This window comes from Oncorhynchus masou, chromosome 12 (genome assembly GCF_036934945.1).
Source record: "Oncorhynchus masou masou isolate Uvic2021 chromosome 12, UVic_Omas_1.1, whole genome shotgun sequence".
Classification (NCBI taxonomy): Eukaryota; Metazoa; Chordata; class Actinopteri; order Salmoniformes; family Salmonidae; genus Oncorhynchus; species Oncorhynchus masou.
Window position 1 is genome coordinate 47,446,369 of NC_088223.1, and position 27,328 is coordinate 47,473,696.

At 41.4% G+C, this 27,328-nt stretch overlaps 2 protein-coding genes across 3 annotated transcripts; one reads left to right on the forward strand and one right to left on the reverse strand.

Annotated features, from left to right (window-relative positions):
* Positions 1–267: 267 nt before the first annotated feature.
* mrps31 (mitochondrial ribosomal protein S31) lies at positions 268–6,791 on the reverse strand. Its single transcript, XM_064980805.1, has 6 exons — positions 6,609–6,791; positions 3,938–4,876; positions 3,632–3,784; positions 3,212–3,361; positions 2,625–2,839; positions 268–2,287 (listed from the first exon to the last, which is right to left on the reverse strand). The coding sequence occupies exons 1-6, from the start codon at positions 6,725–6,727 to the stop codon at positions 2,052–2,054; spliced, it is 1,812 nt and encodes a 603-aa protein (XP_064836877.1). The 5' UTR covers positions 6,728–6,791; the 3' UTR covers positions 268–2,051.
* A 4,132-nt stretch (positions 6,792–10,923) lies between these two features.
* Positions 10,924–26,024, forward strand: slc25a15b (solute carrier family 25 member 15b). 2 transcript variants are annotated; one of them, XM_064980808.1, is made up of 9 exons: positions 10,924–11,033; positions 11,857–11,985; positions 13,509–13,620; positions 16,811–16,957; positions 17,071–17,208; positions 21,395–21,570; positions 21,862–22,020; positions 22,187–22,276; positions 22,622–26,024. In XM_064980808.1, exons 2-9 carry the CDS (start codon positions 11,931–11,933, stop codon positions 22,633–22,635), a joined length of 891 nt encoding a protein of 296 aa, XP_064836880.1. In that variant the 5' UTR covers positions 10,924–11,033; positions 11,857–11,930; the 3' UTR covers positions 22,636–26,024. The 2 variants fall into 2 exon arrangements, with proteins under 2 accessions (XP_064836880.1, XP_064836879.1); XM_064980807.1 differs by having other exon boundaries at positions 22,187–26,024.
* Positions 26,025–27,328: the final 1,304 nt, after the last annotated feature.

Sequence of the window (27,328 nt, forward strand, 5' to 3'; positions counted from 1 at the left end):
CTAACACTGTGAAATTGTTTATAGGAACATTTCACACAACAATTGTAAAGGAGAATGTTTTTATTCTCTTAACCTTAAGGCCTTTCTATTAAAACACTCTCCCTCTATCCTGTTTGGCTTACAGTGAGGTTACTAAGGCCAAAACCGATCAAGCCCTTTTTAAAATCATTTCTTATTGACCGGGCAATAATGTTGTCTGAGAATTTCACAGGAACAAAAACACTTAAGAGTCTCACCTGTCTTAAAAGAAATCCTAGCAGCAAACAAGACTTTGAAAACAGTGTTTATTTCAATAACATCTCAAAAACAATAGCTATTTTGAAGCTAAATCTTGCAGTGCAGAGTTCGATGTGTCATTGAAATGTATGTTATAGTTATTCTTTAAATTGCACACAGAGTGCACAGCACGAGGACGGTTCCATCTGAAGCACACAACGCGTTTGCTATATACACTGCTCAAAAAAATAAAGGGAACACTTAAACAACACAATGTAACTCCAAGTCAATCACACTTCTGGAAATCAAACTGTCCACTTCGGAAGCAGGAGGCGCTACCAGGAGACAGGCCAGTAGATCAGGAGACGTGGAGGCCGCCGTAGGAGGGCAACAACCCAGCAGCAGGACCGCTACCTCCGCCTTTGTGCAAGGAGGAGCAGGAGGAACACTGCCAGAGCCCTGCAAAATTACCTCCAGCAGGCCACAAATGTGCATGTGTCTGCTCAAACGGTCAGAAATAGACTCCATGAGGGTGGTATGAGGGCCCGACGTCCACAGGTGGGGGTTGTGCTTACAGCCCAACACGGTGCAGGACGTTTGGCATTTACCAAAGAACACCAAGATTGGCAAATTCACCACTGGCACCCTGTGCTCTTCACAGATGAAAGCAGGTTCACACTGAGCACATGTGACAGACGTGACAGGGTGTGGAGACGCCATGGAGAACGTTCTGCTGCCTGCAACATCCTCCAGCATGACCGGTTTGGCAGTGGGTCAGTCATGGTGTGGGGTGGCATTTCTTTGGGGGGGCCGCACAGCCCTCCATGTGCTCGCCAGAGGTAGCCTGACTGCCATTAGGTACCGAGATGAGATCCTCAGACCCCTTGTGAGACCATATGCTGGTGCGGTTGGCCCTGGGTTCCTCCTAATGCAAGACAATGCTAGACCTCATGTGGCTGGAGTGTGTCAGCAGTTCCTGCAAGAGGAAGGCATTGATGCTATGAACTGGGCCGCCCGTTCCCCTGACCTGAATCCAATTGAGCACATCTGGGACATAATGTCTCGCTTCATCCACCAACGTTGCACCAGAGACTGTCCAGGAGTTGGTGGATGATTTAGTCCAGGTCTGGGAGGAGATCCCTCAGGAGACCATCCGCCACATCAGGAGCATGCCCAGGCGTTGTAGGGAGGTCATACAGGCTCGTCGAGGCCACACACACTACTGAGCCTCATTTTGACTTGTTTTAAGGACATTACATCAAAGTTGGATCAGCCTGTAGTGTGGTTTTCCACTTAAATTTTGAGCGTGACTCCAAACCCAGACCTCCATGGGTTGATAAATTTGATTTCCATTGATAAGTTGTGTGATTTTGTTGTCAGCACATTCAACTACGTAAAGAAAAAAGTATTTAATAAGAATATTTCATTCATTCAGATCTAGGATGTGTTATTTTAGTGTTCCCTTTATTTTTTTGAGCAGTGTACTTCTCCTTGATCAGACACCAACAGTGGAATTGTCAAGGTAGAGAAACGGCACGGTGTGTATAGTTAAAAAGAGTCTCTGAACAACCAAAGCAATACATGGTGTATCCGATTAAGGGCTATACCAGGTTATGTTAACCATCTCCATTGGTTCTCTCATGGGAAAATAGCCTCCAATCTCTTGAGTGACAGTTTTCAGGGGGGGTGTCATTATTGTTTTAGTATACTGATCACCCTAGCCCCGAGACAAGGCTGCATTCCATAGGAGTCTACAACCCTTAAATCCCACGTTAGCATTTGTGTGATCATAAATTACTTAAAAGATTGGGTTTCTCTTAAATTTTGCCAACAGTTCAGTTGAGGTAAACCTCTGCCTCCTTGAGGACCTCCTCTTTCTGCTGAAAGTAGTCCCTGAACCAGGCTATATGTTCTCTCTTCTGCTGTATTGTGTAGTAGGGATTTTTAGCCAGGCCCGAGACCACCAGCTCCATGAAGTGTCTGACAGGTCCCTGGCGTGGGAAGCCTTCCTCCAGGTGTTTCTCCAGGAACACGTGCTCATGGAAGGGCACCTGGGCCTCCGCCTCAAGACCTGAGACACAGGTGGGAGAAAAGGGGTTTGGGGTCAGAGAAGAAAAAAAAACACTTGTCGAATCATGCCCCAACTGTCTTTTTCTGTCTCTACTTCAGTCAAATCGATCACATTCATAAAGCCTTTCTTTATATCAACAAGTTGTCTGTGCTTTAAAGTATATATTTATTTACACATTTAAAAAAAATATAATAATAATAATATTTATTTAATTAGGCAAGTCAGTTAAGAACAAATTCTTATTTACAATGACGACCTACACCGGCCAGTAAGCCGGCCTAGACTCCAGAGTGTGCAAAAGTGCAGTCGCGAGGAAAAACTCCCATCAGGAACTCACCAGCCTCATTGTTAATTGGATACTGCCACAGCCTGCCCTCTTTGGTCCACTGGATCATCTCCTCAAAGCCATTACGAGGCATTTGATTGGTTGACAGGGCCACTTGATTGGCTAACTCCATGTCCCATAGGGTCGGAACAGCTATATCTGTGTCTGCCTCCGGTTCAGTGCTCGGGGTGAAGATGTTCAGCCTTTTCCCTGAAAATAGACTTCTCCTGACAACCACAGGGTCAAAGGACAAGGGTCAAGTTCAATCAAGCACTATCAAATAATGTCTAGACAAAGACTACACACACTAAAATACTTCCTGGATGTGCCAGAATATTATTGGAATAGTTTGACTGATTTATTTAGGGTTATTGTACAATTTAAAAAATGCAGAAGACAGAGGATAACACATGAAAGCATTACACAAGGCTCTGATGAAGGCGATTACGACGAAACGTAAGCCTGCCTCATCAATAAATAATAATCTATATGCAGAAACAGAGCGCTACTTGTTCTTTGAGACATTTAATTATGAATGAAGACAGGACATTTTTACTTCAGCACTATAGTCCTAGCTATGTCCAGGGCATTATCCTTACCTCCTCCGTAATCCACCATCCAACTCTGCAGTGATGCCTCTATCATGGGTGTAGCCCCTCCCATCTTCATCAAAGCGGATCTGATTGGCCGGCCGGGCCTTCTGCCTGCCGTCGAGCTTCTTCCCCACCTTCATGTCAGCAATGATAACCCTGAAACAATGATATCTTCTTTAGATTGCATATCTGCTTGTTTCACAGCTGTTAGATTACACTATGGACCTCTACAGCAGGGAATAAGACTCAAATTATAGTTAAAACTTTACTAATATAGTAAACATATCTAGAGCAACCTGCAATCAGTGCATTCAACTAAAGCAAGTAAAACATCCACATAATCACAATCCTTGCAAGTTAAAACCTTCAGAAATAGCTGCCAGGTGCTAAATCAGTGCTAGTAAGAGTAAATGAGAAGACACTTGCCCAATGTTGTTGACGTCCCTGTTCTTCTGTGCCTCTCCGATAGCTTCATGTTGCCTCAGCTTCTTCAGCAGCTCTGACTCGGCCTGGCTTTGGTTAGGTAAAGTAGCTGCAGCAGCAGAGACAGCAGCAACCAGCTCAGGGCTCAGTGTCGCACTGCACATACACAAAAGGGTGAATTTGGTAGAAGGGCGAGACTAGATATATGGCCACCTATTGTGAAAACAGGTGTATCAATAGAAGCAGTTGGATCAGCAGAAGATAGAAAAAAACAGAATTACGAGTCGACCACGGCACAAGTCTCCTCACCTTGGGGCAGGTGCTGGTACGTCAGCCATGCCAGTGGCCTCCTGGAACATACTGGTGGTGCTCTCCATAGCTGCTGGCATGGGCCTGGCAGCAGTCTCAGAGGTCCTCTGCACCTTTAAGGCCTTAAACTTCCTTTTGTTGGTCACCTCGACCTTCATGGCCCCAAGAAGGTCCAGCAGACTCTCCTTCCCACACTTCACAGGCTGAATTTCATCCTTGGGGGGGGCTTCTGTCTGTTGTTCCTCCTTATTGACCTCTAATATCTGCTCCTCTACAACTTTGTCTCCCTCTTTCTTTACATCTACAACCTCTTCTGTTTTAACCTGGATCTCAACAATTGTGTCACCCTCCTTTACTACCGCCATTGTTACTTCTAGCTTTTGTTTAACCTCCTCTGTTTTACTGGCTAACATGATTTCTTTCATCTCCTCACTCTCCTTTACATCCTCCAGCTTTACTTCTGGAATGGACAAAAGTGCTGTTTTAGTCTGGATTTCTTCCATTTTCTCAATATCCATCTTAACTGGAATTTCCTCCATTTTGCTCTCCTTTACAGCCTCCATTCTTACCCCGAGAATTGGCTCAACCACTGTTTTAATCTGGATTATTTCTTTGATTTTCTCACTCGCCTTTGCTGCCTCCACCTTTGATTCTATTTTTTTCTCAATCTCTTCTGTTTGTATAAGAATTTCTTCAATTTTTACGCTCTCTGTTACTCCCTCCATTTTCACCCCTACTCTCTGCTCGCTCTGTTCTGCTACCATTTTTACATAATCTTGTAGCTCGATGACCTTCTCTCCAACCATCTTTACTGCTACCTTCAGCTCATCATCCTTCAATGCACTATTTTCTTCCTTGGGAGGGAGTGGCCCTTCTTTCTTTTCACAGTGGATGACAGAGCTTGTGCCAAATGCATTGAAGACCCCTCCATTCGTAGCTCTGGGTGAGGGAGAGAGACCTTGTAAGCACAAGAAACATTAAAGCTAAATACTCTAACTTGCAAAACAGTGGCCCTCAAAGACATTGTGCTGTATTAGTACTGAAACAATGTAGACCTGCGATAGTTTGCTACATGGCTGCAAAGTGAGAATAGATTAGATCTTTATTGTAGATAAAGATGAGATGTTCCAGGGCCGGCCCACTCATTAGGCAGGATTATGCGGCAGATTTGCGAAGGTGGCATTTTCAGAGGTAAACTGGCCAAGAACAACAACACAAAATCTAACATAATTCTTCCCAAAAACAATTACAGTTCTCTCAACAATAGCAGTACCCAAATAGTCAAAGGCAGGGAGGAAAAATATTGATCTTGTCCATTCCCAGCGGGCCTCTCCGGGGTGCTGTTGGCGAGACGCATCGCTGCTGTGCTCCAACATTCCGTCAAAACATTTTACATACAGTTCCATCCCGTGGGCTAAATTGTCATGATCATTGGTTTCAAGTTGCCGCTGATGCCTTTTCTGTTTCAATCCAGACCGGCCTTGATTTCCACATCCACGGACGTTGGTTTTTGGTTCAGACTTTGTCCGGTCTGAACCAACCTTAATTTGGCCCAAACATAGACTTCTATAAATTACATCTTTTAAATTTCATTCAGAACCTAAATTGAACTTAACTTCAACATGTTGAAAATATATGTTTTTTGGTATCATTTTGCTTACTGGGCCTATTCTTGTAAGGCGGCAATTTTTTGTCTAGGGTGGCAGAACAACCAGGACCAGCCCGGTGTTGGTCATTGCCATAGTAGGCATAGTTTGTTATAGTGATGTTACCTTTGATACCAGAGCCCATTCATCACTAAGCAGCTAACTTCAAAGCAGTGTGCCAAAAGCATGTTTCACTTTATCAGAAATGTCATCAATGAGGTCAGAAGCTTTGTTTGATCACATGCTTTTTTCTCTTCTTTTTTACCTTTATTTAACTAGGCAAGTCAGTTAAGAACAAATTCTTATTTTCAAAACATATGTTTCAAAATGCGAGATTGCAAGGGTGCTTTCTTCGATTCCAAGCTGCTTTCAAACACCACCCATACAGTTCGGGTTTTGTACATCAAGTTCCACCTGACCTGTCACTTAACAGGTAGTCTAGGGAACATTGAGGGACGTGAGGGTATGAAGTCAAATCCCATTTAAGACACACCATCTTGATAATTATTTTGTGAAACCACACTTTCTGCACTGTTGTTCAAATAATTTGTTTTATTTAGTATAGTATAAGCTCCTGTCTTAAGCATAAATAATGCAATAGATTCCGTTTTAGAAAAATAGTCCAATTGAATTTAAAAAAAGGGAAGCATGATGTAAAACGCAAACCTGGTATTGCAACGGATTATAGTTAACGTTAGGTTAACAAAATCAACGTTTGACGAAATAAGTGGAGGGGGAAGAAAAAAAACACCATCTCATCACGCTTTACTATTTGTTGACCAGCAGATCACTAATGTCCATTGTGAACAGTTAATAAAAAGCCGAGTAATGAACAGTTTCTAGGCGCAATTTGCAGAAAAAAAAAGCGCCGAAGCCTTCAGAAAGCCTCAGTTTCCCATCACTAGTGTGTAGCCTAGTTAGCTTTATGGCTCTCTAAGGTTGTTTAGCTAGCTAACGTTAGCTCCTGTAGCTTGATTGTGCAGTAGTCATCAGACAACCTTGTGGAGGGTGATATGAGAACTTACCTGCAAATGGGGAGTGAAACCATATCACATTTCGACGACCTTAAGCATGCCTCGCGGATGTACACATGTAATGCACGATTTCTAACCGGGCAGACGGACAACAGTAGTATTCTATACATGATTGCTCTTCACAAACGCCTACAATGTCGTCTATACACGTTTCCTCCTTGTGCGACGATCAAACTGTCCGTAGTGAAACAAATGTTTAAATAATGTTTCCGCTCGACATTAACCACATGGGAGGGGAATGGGGGTGTGCAAGGACTGTGTTAGCTTCTTTGGTGAGTGGTTCCAGTGATGAAGAAGTCGAGAATGCAAAGATGTGCGGTCTTTCTTACCGAATTCTGATGTGCACTTCGAACATATTAGAATAACTGTCCACATGTACTTTTCCTCAGTCAACAAGACGTGTAACAATCAGCAAAATCACTAGTCTATGTCAATCTACTGTAGTATAACAGTTTAGGCTACCTATTATATTGGTCAACTTGTAAAGAAATAGCCTGGCTCCGTTTTGAACGGTCATCCAACTCGGGAACTCGAGCCTCTTTCTGGAGCTCCGACTTTCTGACCTGAAGATCACTGACGTCATGATTTGACCTGTATATTTTCGTGTTCCCAGTTGTCTTGAAAGCACCACAAGAAGCTGCAGTAGCAGCAGCACTTGCTCTGTCTGACAGATTTTCCCCTAAGGGAAAGCTTATGATAAATAAGATACATAATGAATATACTGTACACATAAAGCAATTTAACCGATAAGCATGACCAGTCAATTGTATTTCCATAAATTAATAGGATAAAAAGCATAAATTCGCAATCGGATTTTTCTTTTTCTCCTGGACAATTTTATTTATCTGCTTTTCAACAACAACAAAAAATATTGTTTATAAATACTGAAATTAAATATCAGTTTGGGTGTCAGGCGTGTCCTTATAGACTTTTGCAGTTGAGTAGCGTGTAAATGTGTTAGTAGTCATCTTCAATATCCTCCCTTTCGCGAGGAAACTCAAGCATATCCTACCTGAAGGGTTTTGATATCTGCCACACCCCATGTCCGAGGAGAAAAGCATGCACACATTTACTTATCATTGTATCTATAAAATGTATTACGCAACGAACTTAATTTGTTTTGATCACTTTACACATTTATTTTGGGATCTACCCCCTGTAAAAGTAATTTGCTTGATGCGCGTGAGTGGAAGACGCCTGAGGAGCTTCTAATTTAATGCAAGCGCATTTTCGTCCACGTTAACTCTCCTCCGTTACCATTTTAAAAAGTAGGCAAGAGAGGTTGGAGGAGGGATGATGCAGGAGTTGAGAAAATCTCATTTAGAAAATCCCAATGATCTTTGCAGTTTTTGGACGGAGGAGGTGCGATGACGCTTAGCGTAAGAATGGCGCTGTTAAGATCTGGGATTTGTCTCCTGTGTATACACATTCGTTCGACGTGTACAAACATACTTCTCCTGAATACAAACCAAGTATTATGACTTATAGGTCTTTATGCTCTCTTGAGAACCTTGATGATCTTGAAATGGCGTCATACCGCAGTGGTGAGCGCTCTGAGGTTGAGCCAGTCCAGGATGAAGTGGGCCTACCTGCAGCGACAAGTGTAATGAAGACTTCTAACGTTTGCCCTGAGAATCCTACCAGAGATGGAAAGAGTGGATTCCTGCATTGTGGCCGACCCATATATTGTGTCGGGCTGGGTAAAGGACAAACTGGGAATGATTACATCTGAAAGTTTCTAGGAGTGGAATTGTTTTGATTTTTTGTGTATCCGCCTCCCAGAGGAAGCGGCCAATTCGAATCATGCAGCTTGAGGTGTGGTGTGCTTTGTTTTCTGTAGCAGGGCTTGTAGCAGGGTGCCTCAAATGGGTGATGGGGGGGGGACAATGGCAAGACAGAATACCCTGTCTGCTTGTTGAGCTTTGACACAGAGTTTCTTCCTAATAAGGTAAGTTTAGGTTATAATTGCTATTCTGTGAGGGCCTATGTTCTGAACCCGCTTCAGTGCTTTAGGTGCCAAGGATTCGGACATGTTGCAGCAGTGTGTAGAAGGGAGATCCTACCATGTGAGAAATGTGTAGGGGGGAATAGTCAGAGGGAATTTACAGTTGGGATAGAGAAAGCACTGTGTGTAAACGATTGGGGTGCCCATACAAGCTGGGTATCCAAAGTGCCCTGTGTGAGAGATTGCCAGAGTTCGAGAGGGGCAGAAAGTTTCCTATTTTGAGGCAGTGAAGAAAGTAGAGGATAGCCACGGGTGAGTGAGTCGACTGGGAGCCCCCAAGTGAGTAGGCCTGAAGAGAGAGAGCTAGAGAGGATGCATTTTAGTAAGGTTGGATTTATTGCATTTACAGCCATGGTAATCAACTGCACTGCACTGATAGAGTGGAAATCACAGAGAAAGATGTGGTAGTTGCTGCAGCAAAATGTGTGTGTGATAGATTTTAGTCTAGAAGATCTACAGGAAGTTTTGAGAGAAGGGGTTCCATCCTCCCAGGTCGAAGGTCTGGTGTAGGATAATTTAGGGCCAAGTAGTGGGATGGGGTGGTGGATTTTTGGGGATAGTGCAGGGGTAGTGCAATTTCAGTTTTTCCCATTCCCCTTTCCCTTTATTTTTTGGTTTTGTCATAATGTGGAATGCACATCCCGAACTGAGAAAGGCAGTAATACAGCAAAAAGTGTCTAGTCTGGCGGAAATTCACAATAAGAAGAAGAAGAAATTCCATTGGACAATGAATGGAGGAACGTATAACGCCCCACCCAGCATGCTGCATCACGCAATCTCTTCTCAAGGTCAGGGTATGAGTCGAAACCTATTTATTTTTCAGTGGAGTGTATTCATGAATGCCAAGGGAAGCCAGGCCCCAAATAGTTGAGGAATAAAAAAATATATATTTCATCTCTGTGTTTTCGTAATTTTCCTTCAATTCTCAAGAGGCTGAATGTATCTCACCGGAGGAAGTTTCAGAGCGAGCGAAACAGCACCCCTCTGTCTCTGTAAGTGTAGTCTATCTATCTTATGCTGTCTGTTTAAAAAGAGTATGACATTGTTGCTGCCCATAGCTTTGAATGCAGGGGATGTCAGCGAGCATTTGGCCTCCCTTGATTAAAAAAAGTCTAAAATAATAGCCAATCAGTGTTGCGCTAAACTGAATGAGCTCAACTGTGAATGGTCCTGGTGCACCAAAAATAAGTGTCAAGGGAAGCCAGTTTGGATTTGGCTTCACTCCTATCACATTACATTGAGAGCATAGAAACAACTTGAATTGTTACATCTCGTTGTGGTGTTGTCCTCTGGCTAACTAGCTAGCCAAAATTGTCCCTTTCCTAAATTCGCCATGGATAGAGATGGGGTTTGGACTAAAGGTTTTACTTAGTTCTCTGTACTGGCTAATGGTTATAACGGCGATTCTGATCCAAACATAAATTCATACAATGTGTCCCTGGACTGAAAGGATGAAAGTTCAATATGTAGTTAGATGTAGAAGGCTAATGTTAACTAGCTAATGTTGCCCATGACAGGAAGTTAGGCTAGCGAGCAAGCATTTTAGCAAGGTAGCCTAGAACAACAAAAAAAATAAAAGCGTGCACTGTATGTCAGTCATAGACTGCTTGGTCAACATAAAAAAGAAGAGGATTAAATTGATGTTTCTCCCCAATAGGGTGAATCAATGTTTTTTTCTACTTGCACACACATACACACACACAGAAATCAGAACCATGGACAGCCACATCAAATTTAGCTTACATTGTTTGGACTAAATTGTTTTTGATATCTTTTTTCATTGTATTAGATTGGTGAAATAGTGCTGGAATAGAGGATGCAGCTCCTGTTTTCTGTGACTTGCGGTAACTCTCCTGGTTCTAAATCAATAGTTATTTAGTAGTCAGAAAATGTCAGAAATATTAACTTGATTGACCATGCTGTATGTCATGTAACTGTTTGTTACATTCAATATGTTTTGTGGACTTTACCTGACAGAGGTTGCTTTCCGGTGGCTGCAATGTCAAACAAGCCCAATGTCCATGCTAAAACGGGTTATAGCCATGAGTCCTCTATGTATATCTATCTAAAAAAAAAAGAAAGGCACAGCTCCCATAAATAGTTTTTTTCAAAGTTGCCGAAATGCGAAATCCACGCATATCAGTGTATTCGTAAAAAACATTCCGAAACTTCTATTCGATCAAATAAACCTCACGTAGCAAATGATCAATTACAATTTTTGTTGACCAAATTCGACACATTGACCTCCATACAAAAAAATGACTCACACCGTGGCGTTATTTTCGTGGACAGATTTTGGGCGGAGTAAAACTATATCTCGCTTCGCCTCTTCCTCTCTGTCGAAACGCACGTTTGAATGAGATGGCCTTGGATACTGTGTCTCTAGCAACCTGTTCTACGTAGCATCAAAGGTACGTCGAAATGAGAGAGTAGTGTTCTATATGAAGCTAAATAAATGTAGAGAACTCGAATGAACCCTGCCGTTAGTAGTATAGGTAGCTAGCTAGCTTACATCCACACATCATCGCCGTAATATGTAGCTACTGCTAAGCTAGCTACCGTTTGTCCTTACATTCGATGCATTGCCAGCTGTTAATGTTGTAGCTCGCTTAGCCGGACACCCGGGTCATTTTCAGCATTCTTGTTCAGACCGCAAACAAACTTTTGATATACCAACACGATTGCCGCAATGCACTGTACAATATGAGTGAATATATGGCTTATGGTGACAGACTCGGCGCACTCGAGAGCGGTTTTCACAGTTAATACCATATTAATTTATATACACAATCTATGTGCTGAGCGTGACAGTCGCCTTCTCTGGCTCCTTGAACTTTCATACCAGTTTCTGCTTCGAATGAAGAGTGATCACAGACTAGCAAATTGAGACTTGCATTGGAATTGTGAATGGACAGTTAATTATAAGTGATTCACCCTATTAGAGTTACATGTGAACAATAGAGGAACTGTGATTTACTGCCTCACTTGTCGTGGGAAAAACAACTACCATGGTGAAATGGAGTGAAATTTTTGTCAATGTTTATTAAGGTGCGATCTATACTGTAGTTTAAATACGAATTTGTTGTTAACTGACGAGCCTAGTTATTTGTCGTTTTTCTACTGTACCCACTAATCTTATGATTTATGGTGAGTGATAACTGGTTTAACATGTAATAGTCGCTTCATCGTTTTTTTTTATACAGTGAGTATTTACTGTATATGGTTGTTTCACAGATTGGCATTGCAGTAGGAGCTGTACCATAATAAAGGAGGAACCCTTCAACAGGTAGTTCCAGATCTCCATCTCAATGGCCCCACACCCAGTGGTGCAGGCCATCATTGACCTCTCAGCTGGAGCTATAGGTAAAGTAACAGTTGCAAAGCACAGTTTCAGGGGGCCCAAATTATTATTTTGTGTTTTTGCCCCTAATGGGGCAGAGACAAAAATGTGCAGTTTCATAGCTAATCTCATGCTATTTAAAAAAAAAGTTGCTATGAGGCTGAGAGAAAATGTAGCTGTTTTAGAGCTCTGCGATTCTTGTAACTAGCTGGAACTCCATAAGACACGATAAAAGGCATTTCATTTGTACAATTATTGTCCAACAAGTGTTTAATGGCCTTGATTGTTTAATTCTAAAATTATTTAAATTATTCAAACTTAATATCCATTATTGCCTGTTTTCTTGACTTAAACACTTTTTTGCAGCACAGCATTGTCTAGTTCGGGGTGCTGGTTTGGCACAAACAACTAGTATTCAAACATTATTTGATATAAAAAAAACGAGTTTTCATAGGAAAACTAGCCTAGTTTAAAAAAGGAAGTAAGAGAACCACACACTAGAAAAGACAGATGACGTGACCTTTGTTCTATTTATTTACATTTTTATTTTGCAGTGCAGCAGTGATAAACGCATGCAAAATAAGAAATAAACTAAAGTCAATGTTTGTCGCCTGTCTTTTTAAAAGGGAAAATCTGCAGTTACTATTCATTTTTACTTAAATTTATATTTACCCATTTGATTCTTGAAGAATATAACTTATAAATGCCCCATGAGCATAGTTCAACTGTTGTACCCCATCAGAACCCCAGAAATAAACATGTTTTACTCCACTATTTGTAAACAGATTTTAAATGTAAACACACACTGTATATAGCCTCAACAGGATTTAAAAAAAATATAATTTTGATATCATGGATGGTCAGTCCTTGCATCCATAGCCCTGTTTATGAATTTGATAGTGTTACATACAGCTTCATCCCTCAGCTTTGTCGGGAAGTATGCTTTGTTATTGTTTCTACTGCGGCTTGCCCCTTTTTAAGTGTTTGGTTTGTGAATACTTATCACAATAATAAGGTTGCAAATCCTTATTACTTACTCTTATTGCACACCAGTGGTCTGGATGGCCAAGATGGAGAAGAAATATCTCAACATTTGACTATTTGTGTAACTACATCTGAGTAAATGTTCTTGAGAGCTTGACCTACTAACTATTGTAATGTATTAGCAGTAGCAATGCAAAAAGGTGTCCATTGTTCCTAGTCCTCACCTGATCTAGCAGGACACTGACTGCTGACTATTGCCTTCCCCCAGCCGGGCCCTTTGTTTCCAATGGCTGTGATCCTGTCATACACACTATCACAAAGCCCACTCTACAGATCCTTATCAGTGTAAAATGTGGGGGAGGGTAAGCGCTGAATCAGCGCTGAACTTTAGATACACTAAAGAAGTAGGATTCCTTGTAACTTTGCATGATGAAAGATGACCCACACTTCTCTTTGTAATCATAAGGTTCAGGTTTTGTGTCCCAGATCTAATTGTTGTCAACTCCTATCGTCATAAAGTGAAATGGCTCCTTTTAACTGTCCACACCCATCCCCTACCCAGGAGGTACAGCATGTGTGCTGAGCGGTCAGCCCCTGGACACAGCCAAGGTGAAGATGCAGACCTTTCCCTCCTTGTACCGAGGCTTTGTCCACTGCTTCTCCTCCACATACAAGTATGTAGCTTTTTATTTTTTTTGACCCCCTTTTCTCCCCAATTTCATGGTATCCAATTGTTAGTAGTTACTATCTTGTCTCATCGCTACAACTCCCGTACGGGTTCGGGAGAGACGAAGGACGAAAGCCATGCGTCCTCCGAAACACAACTCAACCAAGCCGCACTGCTTCTTAACACAGCGCGCATCCAACCCGGAAGCCAGCCGCACCAATGAGTCGGAGGAAACACTGTGCACCTGGCGACCTGGTTAGCCTGCACTGAGCCCGGCCCGCCACAGGAGTCGCTGGTGCACGATGAGACAAGGATATCCCAAGGATATGTTTACATGTTTACTGGGCTCTCATTTTTGATTACTTATCTAGAGCCTTTGATAGAGTTCTAGCCCCAGACCCATTGACCGCTCTGTTTGGTACAGTTGATGGGAATAACCAGAAGGGAAAGCTGTCTCTCTTTGTACTCTATTAGCCAAAAGGCTCATATTGCAATTTTGGAAACTGGAGACTGTACCTACCTTTGAAATGTGGTTACGGGATTTAGGGAATGTAATACATATGGAAAAGATTCGATACAATACCTCCAATAGAAGTACAATGTTTTACAAAATATGGCAGCCGATACTGGATAAATGGTCTAGTCCCGCTTCATAACTGGGTTGACGATCTGCTGCTACTCTGTGCTCTACTCCACTCAATATTTATTTTTGGCTTAACCACACTGCTTGTAATGACTATATGTTGTCTTCTTATACATGTACCACCTAATAGGATTTTGTTTTACTTTGTGTATGTGTGAGTTAAGTTTTGTTTTGTCCTCTAAATTGGCCATCCCATTCAACAGTACAATGAATGTCATTGTTAGTATTGCTGTCTTTTTTATTAGATTTTTTTTATTGTAAAATAATAAAGCTACATTCTTTTTTAAATTTGATATAATATGTTTGTCTGAGGCTCCTGCCCTATGGGACATTCTGGCTGTCTCCTGTTTCTGTAGCAGTTTTAATATAAAAGTACAACCCCTGGACTGGACAGAACGCTTGTCTATCACAGGTCCATGTTAAAGTACAGTGCATTTGGAAAGTATTCAGACCCCTTGAAAAAGTCAACATTTTGTTATGTTACAGCCTTATTCTAAAATGGATAACATTTTTTTAAGTCCTCATCAATCTATACGCAATAACACAATGGCAGCAAAAACAGTTAAATTATTTTTTTATAATCTTAAACAGATAACTTATTTACATAATTATTCATACCCTATGCTATGAGACTCCAAATTGAGCTCAGCTGTATCCTGTTCCCATTGATCATCCTTGATGATTCTTCAATTTGATTGATTGGACGTGATTTGGAAAGGTCTATGTAAGGTCGCACAATTGACGGTGCATGTCAGAGCAAAAACCAAGCCATGAGGTTCAAGGAATTGTCCATAGAGTTCTGAGACAGGATTGTGTCGAGGCACAGATCTGGAATAAGGTACCAAAAAGTTTCTGCAGCATTGAAGGTTCCCAAGAACACATTGGTCTCCATCATTCTTAAATGGAAGAAGTTTGGAACACCCAAGACACTTCTTCGAGCTGGCTGCTGGAGAAGGGCCTTGGTCAGGGAGGTGACCAAGAACCCAATGGTCACTCTGACAGAGCTCCCGAGTTCCTCTGTGGAGATGGTTGTCCATCTGGAAGGTTCTCTCATCTCTGCAGCACTCCACCAATCAGGCCTTTATGGTAGATTGGCCAGACAGTACTCAGTACTTTGTTGAAGCACCTTTGGCAGCAATTACAGCCGAGAGTCTTCTTAGGTGTGACGCTAAACGTTTTGCACATCTGTATTTGGGGAGCTTCTCCATTCTCTGCAGATCCTCTCAAGCCCTGTCAGGTGGGATGGGAAGCGTCCTTGCACAGCTATTTTAAGGGCTCTCCAAAGATGTTTGATCGTGTTCAAGAGTGGCCCGGACAAGGACATTCAGAGACTTCTCCCCAAGCCACTCCTGTGTTGTCTTGGCTGTGTGCTTAGGGTTGATGTCCTGTTGGGAGGTGAGAACCTGCTCCAGAGCGCTCAGGACTTCATCAAGGATCGCGCTGTACTTTGCTTCATTAATCTTTCCTTCGATCCTGAATAGTCTCCCAGTCCCTGCCGCTGAAAAGCATTCTCACAGCATAATGCTGTCACCACCATGCTTCACCATAAGGATGGCACCAGGTTTCTTCCAGATGTGACTCTTGGCATTCAGGCCAAAGAGTTCAATCTTGGTTTCATCAGACCAGAGAATCTCGTTTCTCATGGACAGTCCTTTAGGTGCCTTTTGGCAAACTCCAATTGGGCTGTCGTGCCTTTTGCTGAGAAGTGGCTTCTGTCTGGCCTCTCTAACATAAAGGTGAGATTGGTGTCCTTCAGTAAGGTTTTCCTATCTCCACAGAGGAACTCTGGAGCTCTGTCAGAATGACCATCGGGTTCTTGGTCACCTCCTTGACCAAGGCCCTTCTCCAGCAGCCAGCTCGAAGAAGTGTCTTGGGTGTTCCAAAGTTCTTCCATTTAAGAATGATGGAGGCCACTGTGTTCTTGGGACCTTCAATGCTGCATACTTTTTTTTGGTACCCTTCCCCAGATCTGTGCCTCGACACAATCCTGTCTCGGAGCTCTACGGACAATTCCTTCGACCTCATGGCTTGGTTTTTGCTCTGACATGCACTGTCAACTGTGGGACCTAGATCGACAGGTGTCCCTTTCTAAATTCTGTCCTATCAATTGAGTTTACCACAGGTGGACTCCAATCAAGCTGTAGAAATATCTCAAGGATGACCAATGGAAACAGGATGCACACAAACTCACTTTCGAGTCTCATATCAAAGAGTCTGAATACTTATGTAAATAAGGTAGATCTATTATTTTGAATAAGTTTGCAAAAAAGGTATAACCTGTTTTTTGCTTTCTTATTATAGGGTATTGTGTGTAGATTGATGGGGGGGGGGTACCCTTATCCATTTTAGGGTAAGGCTGTAATGTAACAACGTGGAAAAAGTCAAGGGGTCTGAATACCTTCTGAATGCACTGATGTAATGTATTTTGACTAATATGGATGACATCAAGTATTTTGTCTGCCTGTGGTTGTTTTTATAGTGTTGTAAACAATATCTTGTGAATTGTTCTAATCTGGTGGAGTGGCACTTTAATAAACTACTCTATACTGTACAGACAGGTGGGTCTCCGAGGGCTCTACCAGGGTACCAGCCCAGCCCTGATGGCTAACATCGCTGAGAATTCTGTCCTCTTCATGAGCTACGGATTCTGCCAGGAGGTGGTTCGCACAATGGCGGGACTGGGAACGGAGGCTCCACTCAGGTAAGGAAAGATACTGGGATGTGTAGGCCTAATTGAATGCTCGCTCTCTTTCAGTAGTAGGCATACCATCTCCTACTGTATGTTCTCTCTTTCTCTATTTGTCTGTCTTTCAGTGACATGCAAAAAGCATGTGCTGGGTCGGTTGCATCCATCTTCTCCTCTCTGGTCCTGTGCCCCACTGAGCTGGTCAAGTGTCGTCTTCAAGCCATGTACGAGATGGAAGCGTCTGGCAAGATCGCAAAGGGCCAAAAGTGAGTGTTTAAAGGCCCAGTGCAGTCAACATTTGTCCTGTGTTTTGTATCATATTGTATAACAGCTGATGAAACTAACTGTAAAAGTGTTATTTCCTGATTAGTTGCTGGTTGAAAATACAATCTACACGGGACCTTCTAATCAGCAGATTTTGCATGAGTGGAGCTTCGACAGGCGGTAAATGAGTTAATGTTAGAGGTCGACCAATTGAATCCGCTTTTTTAATTTTTTTTAATTAGGGCCGATTTCAAGTTTTCATAACAATCGGTAATCGTCATTTTTGGATGGCGATTATAGCCGTTTACATTGCATTCCTCGAGGAGACTGCGTGGCAGGCTGACCACCTGTTACGCGAATACCTTGGCTCCTTGCTGCAATCTTAACATAATCACAACATAATCACAACTACACATGGTTGATGATATTACTAGGTTAACTAGCTTGTCCTGCATTGCATACACAAATTAACAGGCACTGCATTGATTATCATTGAATCACAGCCTACTTCGCCAAACGGGGGATGTTTTAACAAAAGTGCATTCACGAAAAAGCACAATCGTTGCACGAATGTACCTAACCATCAACACCAATGCCTTTCTAAAATCAATACACAGAAGTATTTTTTTAAACCTGCATATTTAGTTAAAAGAAATGTATGTCAGCAGACAATATTAACTAGGGAAATTGTGTCACTTCTCTTGCGTTCATTGCACGCAGAGTCAGGGTATGTGCAACAGTTTGGGCCGCCTTGCTCGTTGCGAACTAATTTGCCGGAATTGTACATAATTATGACAACATTGAAGGTTGTGCAATGTAACAGCAATATTTAGACTTAGGGTTGCCAACCGTTCGATAAAATACGTAACGGTTCCGTATTTCACTGAAAGAATAAAGGTTTTTGTTTTCGAAATGATAGTTTCCGGATTGACCATATCAATGACCTAAGGCTCGTATTTCTGTGTTTATTATATTACAATTAAGTCTATGATTTGATAGAGCAGTCTGAGTGGTGGTAGGCAGCAGCACGCTCGTAAGCATTCATTCAAACTTTACTGCATTTGCCAGCAGCTCTTAGCAACGCTTTAATCACAGCGCTGTTTATGGCTTCAAGCCTATCAACTCCTGAGATTAGGCTGGCAATACTAAAGTGCCTATAAGAACATCAAATAGTCAAAGGTATATGAAATACAAATAGTATAGAGAGAAATAGTCAATGTGTCATAACTACAACCTAAAACTTCCTAACTAGGAATATTGAACCACCAGCTTTCATATGTTCTGAGCAAAGAACTTGAATGTTAGCTTTTTTACATGGCACATATTGCACTTTACTTTCTTCTCCAACACTGTTTTTGCATTATTTAAACCAAATTGAGCATGTTTCATTATTTATTTGAGACTAAATATATTTTATTTATGTATTATGGTTAAAATAAGTGTTCATTGTTCATTCAGTATTGTTGTAATTGTCATCATTACACACACATATATATATATATGTGTGTGTGTGTAATGATGACAATTACAACAATACTGAATGAACAATGAACACTTATTTTAACCATAATATATATATACATATACATACATACATACATACATACATACATACATACATACATACATACATACATACATACACAGTGCCTTGCGAAAGTATTCGGCCCCCTTGAACTTTGCGACCTTTTGCCACATTTCAGGCTTCAAACATAAAGATATAAAACTGTATTTTTTTTGTGAAGAATCAACAACAAGTGGGACACAATCATGAAGTGGAACGACATTTATTGGATATTTCAAACTTTTTTAACAAATCAAAAACTGAAAAAATGGGCGTGCAAAATGATTCAGCCCCCTTAAGTTAATACCTTGTAGCGCCACCTTTTGCTGCGATTACAGCTGTAAGTCGCTTGGGGTATGTCTCTATCAGTTTTGCACATCGAGAGACTGAAATGTTTTCCCATTCCTCCTTGCAAAACAGCTCGAGCTCAGTGAGGTTGGATGGAGAGCATTTGTGAACAGCAGTTTTCAGTTCTTTCCACAGATTCTCGATTGGATTCAGGTCTGGACTTTGACTTGGCCATTCTAACACCTGAATATGTTTATTTTTGAACCATTCCATTGTAGATTTTGCTTTATGTTTTGGATCATTGTCTTGTTGGAAGACAAATCTCCGTCCCAGTCTCAGGTCTTTTGCAGACTCCATCAGGTTTTCTTCCAGAATGGTCCTGTATTTTGCTCCATCCATCTTCCCATCAATTTTAACCATCTTCCCTGTCCCTGCTGAAGAAAAGCAGGCCCAAACCATGATGCTGCCACCACCATGTTTGACAGTGGGGATGGTGTGTTCAGGGTGATGAGCTGTGTTGCTTTTACGCCAAACATAACGTTTTGCATTGTTGCCAAAAAGTTCAATTTTGGTTTCATCTGACCAGAGCACCTTCTTCCACATGTTTGGTGTGTCTCCCAGGTGGCTTGTGGCAAACTTTAAACAACACTTTTTATGGATATCTTTAAGAAATGGCTTTCTTCTTGCCACTCTTCCATAAAGGCCAGATTTGTGCAATATACGACTGATTGTTGTCCTATGGACAGAGTCTCCCACCTCAGCTGTAGATCTCTGCAGTTCATCCAGAGTGATCATGGGCCTCTTGGCTGCATCTCTGATCAGTCTTCTCCTTGTATGAGATGAAAGTTTAGAGGGACGGCCAGGTCTTGGTAGATTTGCAGTGGTCTGATACTCCTTCCATTTCAATATTATCGCTTGCACAGTGCCCCTTGGGATGTTTAAAGCTTGGGAAATCTTTTTGTATCCAAATCAGGCTTTAAACTTCTTCACAACAGTATCTCGGACCTGCCTGGTGTGTTCCTGGTTCTTCATGATGCTCTCTGCGCTTTTAACGGACCTCTGAGACTATCACATTGCAGGTGCATTTATCCGGAGACTTGATTGCACACAGGTGGATTGTATTTGACATCATTAGTCATTTAGGTCAACATTGGATCATTCAGAGATCCTCACTGAACTTCTGGAGAGAGTTTGCTGCACTGAAAGTAAAGGGGCTGAATAATTTTGCACGCCCAATTTTTCAGTTTTTGATTTGTTAAAAAAGTTTGAAAAATCCAATAAATGCCGTTCCACTTCATGATTGTGTCCCACTTGTTGTTGATTCTTCACAAAAAATACAGTTTTATATCTTTATGTTTGAAGACTGAAATGTGGCAAAAGGTCGCGAAGTTCAAGGGGGCCGAATACTTTCGCAAGGCACTATATTTATTTATTTATATATTTATTTATATATATATATTTTATTTATTTATTTATTATAATATATATATATATATATATATTATTTATTTATTATAATATATATATTATTTATTTAATCGGTATCTGCTTTTTTTGGTCTTCCAATAATCGATATTGAAACATCATAATCGGTCGACCTCTAGTTAATAGACCAATAACAGAGTTCCAAACCTCTCTGCCAATGGGCGAGATCGTTTTGCATCGCCTAGTGCTCTGGGAGGGCAGGGTTTGCACATTTTAGACCTTTCCATTGGTCCTAAAGTGAGATCTCCACACACCCGGGGCAGCGAGCAATGCAGAGCAAAGTCGCTCAGTAACAGCAAGTTTTGCCCTCCCCACTCAGACCACTCCAAGGCAGTCCTAACAAAAATCTTGCTTTACTTTTTTTCTTTTTGACCATATTAATGGAAAACTATTACAGTAAGTTACTTAATTGTTACCCAGAAATTAATATAAAAATGGCTGCATTGGGTCTTTTTTAAAGGATATTCACATAATTACTTACATTTTTCACTTAAGTTTTGCTACTTTAAAACTTTTATTTTTTTCCTGTTTTGTTTAGAGGGCTTCCAAGGTTGTGTAAACTATTCTTTCAAAATGACCATGTTTTGATTTTCATATTACCTCTTATAAAAGTGCTTTTCTGCCTCTGAACTGGAGGAGTGGTCCGGTGTGGCTGAGTTTGTAAAAGTGTTGCACTAATAGTGCCAAGGTTGTTGGTTCAATTCTCGCAGGGATCCCATACAAATGTTAAGTATGTACTCACTGTTCTGTAAGTCGCTTTCCATAAATGTGACTGTTAAATGGCATAAACAAAGTGTATAAACTTTGCATTTTCTCTCTCTCTGCCTCTTTCTCACTTTCTCTGCCTGCAGCACGGTGTGGTCAGTGGTGAAGTCAGTGATGAAGCAAAATGGTCCTACAGGGTTTTTCACAGGCCTGACCACAACCATCGCCAGAGAGGTGCCCGGGTACTTCTGCTTCTTCGGGGCCTACGAGCTCTGTCGAACCACCTTTGCTGACAACATGAAGTGCAGCAAGGATGACATAGGTACTGTAGTGTTACTATTAAGGGATGGCAAGTAGCCTAGATGTTAGAGTCCTGGACCTTCCGAGGGAATGGGATAAAGGAGAAGGCTTTTAAAGATCAATTGTGTAGCAATATACTTGATTGGGATTCCTTTTGGGATTATGTCGGAATTGGCCAATGTAAAGCAATCAATCACCTTTTGTGCCAAACTCTCCTTCCAAAACATTCAACCTAATTTGGTTAGCTTGTTAGAAAAAAACACTATGCTTATGGCAGTGTTCCTGATGACTTGTGGCTATGTGTATGTTACAGGAGTGGCCCCTATTGTGTTCAGTGGGGGTTTCGGGGGTGCATGCCTGTGGCTGGTGGTCTACCCCTTTGACTGTGTCAAGTCTCGCATCCAGGTCATGTCAATGATAGGGCGCCAGGAAGGTTTCTTCAAGACCATGATGACTATCATGAGGACGGAAGGTAGGCACTGTGTGGGATGTTGTATGGTTTTGGGCAACATTTTTAAACAGGAATGTCTTGGTAAAAATCTGCTCTGTGCTTCAAGCAAGATGCATCACTCCTTTTACACACTTTGTTGAGGACAGTAGGAAATATTATCCTTTCATGTCTTTCCCTTTTTGTTTAGGTGTAAGGGCGCTCTATTCTGGTTTGACTCCCACCATGATCCGCACGTTCCCCGCCAACGGAGCACTGTTCCTGGGGTACGAGGCCAGCCGTAAGTTCATGATGAAACAGTTTGACAGCTGACCTGGTCCTCCTCCGACAACGATGTCCCCCATCTCTTTTTTTGCCTTGTCATTTGTACTGGTTAACCCTACTACGTTGTGTCGTTAACCTCCTACAACACTCCGAACTGGTTGAAATGACCTGATTTCAGTGAGTTCTGATTGTAAGTGGGTTGAGCTTTGCCCGCTGGGTTGGGCTTGGAACCCACACTCCTCAGAGAAGCATTGTGGCTAATATTATGTTTTTAGATACTTGACTTAAATGTGAATATAAACTGAGTGTACAAAATATTAGGAACCTAATATTGAGTTGCATCCCCTTTTGCCCTTAACAGCCTCAATTCGTTAGGGAATGGACTCTACAAGGTGTCAAAAGCAGGGATGCTGGCCCATGTTGACTCCAATGCTTCACAAAGATGTGTCAATTGGCTGGATGTTCTTTGGGTGGTGGACCATTCTTGATAAACACAGGAAATTGTTGCGCATGAAAAACCCAGCAGCATTGCAGTTCCTGGCACACTTCCACCAGTGCGCCTGGCACCTACTATAGTACCATTCCCCGTTCAAAGGCACTTAAATCTTCTCTGAATGGCATACATACACAATCCATGTCTCTATTGTCTCAAGGCTTAAAAATCCTTCTTTAACTTATCTCCTCCCCTTTGTCTACACTGATTGAAGTAGATTTAACAGGTGACATCGATAAGGGATCATAGACTGACCGGGTGAATCCAGTTGAAAACGATGTCATGGACCTAATTCTTTGTACACTCGGTGTAAGGTTGATATGCAGGATGCATTCCCAGACCTGATTTGAAACGGGATCAAGGTCTGGAAGTGGAGTATTCCGTCTTTTAATTTTTTACAGTATTAATAAAATACATGTTATATTATAAAGCCCATTTTACATTAGCATTTGTCTGTGGTACGTCAGAACAGAATCTCAGAATAGTCATAATCTATTTCTTAATCTGCGAGAGGGGTATACTACAAAGCAGAATAAAGGAGTTCGACAGTTAGCTTGGTTATATATTCAGAATTTAAAATATATCTGTAGGGCTGTAATTTGTATCATAGATACACTTTAACTGTGAGAGACAGAATCTAAAACAAAAATCCAGAAAATAACATTGTATGATTTTTAAATAAATAATTTGCATTTTATTGCATGACATAAGTATTTGATCACCTACCAACCAGTAAGAATTCCAGCTCTCACAGACATGTTAGTTTTTCTTTAAGAAGCCCTCCTGTTCTCCACTCATTACCTGTATTATCTGCACCTGTTTAAACTCATTACCTGTATAAAAGACACCTGTCCACACACTCAATCAGACAGACTCCAATCTATCCACAATGGTCAAGACCAGACAGCTGTGTAAGGACATCAGGTATAAAATTGTAGACCTGCACCAGACTGGGATGGGCTACAGGACAATAGGCAAGCAGATTGGTGTGAAGGCATCAACTGTTGGCGCAATTACTAGAAAGTGGAAGAAGTTCAAGATGACGGTCAATCGCCCTCGATCTGGGGCTCCATGCAAGATCTCACCTCGTGGGGCATCAATGATCATGAGGAAGGTGAGGGATCAGCCCAGAACTACACGGCAGGACCTGGCAATGACCTGAAGAGAGCTGGGACCACCGTCTCAAAGAAAACCATTAGTAACACACTACGCCGTCATGGATTAAAATCCTACAGGGCACGCAAGGTCCCCCTGCTCAAGCCAGCGCATGTCCAGGCCCGTCTGAAGTTTGCCAATGACCATCTGGATGATCCAGAGGAGGAATGGGAGAAGGTCATGTGGTCTGATGAGACAAATAGAGCTTTTTGGTCTAAACTCCACTCGCCATGTTTGGTGGAAGAAGAAGGATGAGTACAACACCAAGAACACCATCCCAACCATGAAGCATGGAGGTGGAAACATCATTCTTTGGGGATGCTTTTCTGCAAAGGGGACAGGACGACTGCACCGTATTGAGGGGAGGATGGATGGGGCCATGTATCGCGAGATCTTGGCCAACAACCTCCTTCCCTCAGTAAGAGCATTGAAGATGGGTCGTGGCTGGGTCTTCCAGCATGACAACGACCCGAAACACACAGCCAGGGCAACTAAGGAGTGGCTCCGTAAGAAGCATCTCAAGGTCCTGGAGTGGCCTAGCCAGTCTCCAGACCTGAACCCAATAGAAAATCTTTGGAGGGAGCTGAAAGTCCGTATTGCCCAGCGACAGCCCCGAAACCTGAAGGATCTGGAGAAGGTCTGTATGGAGGAGTGGGCCAAAATCCCTGCTGCAGTGTGTGTAAACCTGGTCAAGAACTACAGGAAACGTATGATCTCTAATTGCAAACAAAGGTTTCTGTACCAAATATTAAGTTCTGCTTTTCTGATGTATCAAATACTTGTGTCATGCAATAAAATGCAAATTAATTACTTAAAAATCATACAATGTGATTTTCTGGATTTTTGTTTTAGATTCCGTCTCTCACAGTTGAAGTGTACCTATGATAAAAAATTACAGATTTTCTTAAAGAACCAGAAAATGATCCGTTATTTCTCTGTTTATCAAAGTTAGCTGGCTAATGCATTGATCCTGCTTTGTAGTATACCCCTGAGTTGTTACTGTTCTTTTGTGGTCTTGTCTGTCTACTGCAGAAGAGCAATCTATCTACGCAGCCAACCATTATTTTCCTCCTATTCTCAACACTCCTCCGGAGTGGACCTGACCCGAGGGGTATACTACAAAGCGGGCTCAATGAATTAGCCAGCTAACTTTGATAAACAACCAGAAATAACTATTGATGTTCTGATTCATTAAGAAAGATGTGTTTTTTGGTTGTTGAGTCAATTAGACCATGCCATTTCAAGCTTATCCTTCAAAAAAAAAGTTTTCAGAATATTTAGGCAGGGTAACTCATTGATCCTTTGTTGTATACCCCTCTGGCTTACTTGTCATAGTGCTGGTACACGATTGAGAAAGGCACTGTAATAGTACTTTATTTTCCAGCCATTTCAAGAAAACATCACTCATTTTTCAAATGCATTTCAATACTGCAATAATACATTGCCTTTATGCCAAGTTCCCTGAAATGTAACTCCGTTATTCAAATGTTCAGTGTTTTTCTGTCCTTTTTTTAGTCATTAATATTGGTAACGCTTAACATTCAGTTGCTCTTATACCTGTGTAATAATGCTGAAATGTATTAATAATAACATTGTGCTAACATGTTATACGTCAGTAACTGCGTGATAATTGATTTGAGCAGTTTTGTAATTACATAGGGGAGGAATTGGGGGTGAAGTGTTACCTTGTTATTGTTGTTTGTCTATTAACCACTATTCTTCACCTTGTTTGTCATGTACTGTAATGTTATATTGTGATGTGCCAAATCATGAAATTCTCAGCTTCAAGCAACACCGACTAAGTATCATATCCAAACTGCCAATTGCAATGATCTGCCGGAGGTATCATTCCATTGTCAAATATTCCTTAAACAAGCCTTTACAATTTAGACATTTTAAATATGCAAAATTTATTTCAAATAAAGATGCATATTCTTTTATTCATGTTCAGGAAATTATCAAGACCGAGTAGCCTATTATACTCTCCTACTGTAAAGAGTACAATAATACTGTATAGAGTAAAGAATACTAACTGTATATGTTGGGGGAAAATAGTTTTTGTATTGTAATTACATGACTTGCATTAAAAGTGTCACTGCAGGACAAAGATGTGGGACATCTCATGTGCTGCGTTCAGTACTTCCCCTTGACTTTTTCCACATTTTGTTGTTACAGCCTAAATTTAAAATGTAGATTTTTTTGATGTCACTGGCCTATACTCAAATGTCATAGTGGAATGTCATAGTGGAATTGTGTTTTTCAACATATTTTAATGGACAACATTTTTTACTTTTCATTCAAAAACAAGGACATTTCTAAGTGATCTCAAACTTTTGAAAGTTTGTGTGTGTGTGTGTGTGTGTGTGTGTGTGTGTGTGTATGTGTATATATATATATATATACACACACACACAAACTTTCAAAAGTTTGAGATCACTTAGAAATGTCCTTGTTTGTACATACATACAGTGCCTTGCGAAAGTATTCGGCCCCCTTGAACTTTGCGACCTTTTGCCACATTTCAGGCTTCAAACATAAAGATATAAAACTGTATTTTTTTGTGAAGAATCAACAAGTGGGACAAAATCATGAAGTGGAACGACATTTATTGGATATTTCAAACTTTTTTAACAAATCAAAAACTGAAAAATTGGGCGTGCAAAATTATTCAGCCCCCTTAAGTTAATACTTTGTAGCGCCACCTTTTGCTGCGATTACAGCTGTAAGTCGCTTGGGGTATGTCTCTATCAGTTTTGCACATCGAGAGACTGAATTTTTTTCCCATTCCTCCTTGCAAAACAGCTCGAGCTCAGTGAGGTTGGATGGAGAGCATTTGTGAACAGCAGTTTTCAGTTCTTTCCACAGATGCTCGATTGGATTCAGGTCTGGACTTTGACTTGGCCATTCTAACACCTGGATATGTTTATTTTTGAACCATTCCATTGTAGATTTTGCTTTATGTTTTGGATCATTGTCTTGTTGGAAGATAAATCTCCGTCCCAGTCTCAGGTCTTTTGCAGACTCCATCAGGTTGTCTTCCAGAATGGTCCTGTATTTGGCTCCATCCATCTTCCCATCAATTTTAACCATCTTCCCTGTCCCTGCTGAAGAAAAGCAGGCCCAAACCATAATGCTGCCACCACCATGTTTGACAGTGGGGATGGTGTGTTCAGGGTGATGAGCTGTGTTGCTTTTACACCAAACATAACGTTTTGCATTGTTGCCAAAAAGTTCAATTTTGGTTTCATCTGACCAGAGCACCTTCTTCCACATGTTTGGTGTGTCTCCCAGGTGGCTTGTGGCAAACTTTAAACAACACTTTTTATGGATATCTTTAAGAAATGGCTTTCTTCTTGCCACTCTTCCATAAAGGCCAGATTTGTGCAATATATGACTGATTGTTGTCCTATGGACAGAGTC

Excerpts from the sequence above, each read along its gene's own strand:
- mrps31 (XM_064980805.1), bottom strand. The coding sequence starts at position 6,727 with ATGTATAGAATACTACTGTTGTCCGTCTGCCCGGTTAGAAATCGTGCA. Across the intron at positions 3,362-3,631 it reads AGGGACGTCAACAACATTGG|GGTTATCATTGCTGACATGA; the intron begins GCAAGTGTCTTC and ends TCATTGTTTCAG. Across the intron at positions 2,840-3,211 it reads GATGGTGGATTACGGAGGAG|GAGAAGTCTATTTTCAGGGA; the intron begins GTAAGGATAATG and ends TGTGGTTGTCAG.
- slc25a15b (XM_064980807.1), top strand. The coding sequence starts at position 11,931 with ATGGCCCCACACCCAGTGGTGCAGGCCATCATTGACCTCTCAGCTGGA. Across the intron at positions 16,958-17,070 it reads GGAACGGAGGCTCCACTCAG|TGACATGCAAAAAGCATGTG; the intron begins GTAAGGAAAGAT and ends TCTGTCTTTCAG. Across the intron at positions 17,209-21,394 it reads AAGATCGCAAAGGGCCAAAA|CACGGTGTGGTCAGTGGTGA; the intron begins GTGAGTGTTTAA and ends CTCTGCCTGCAG.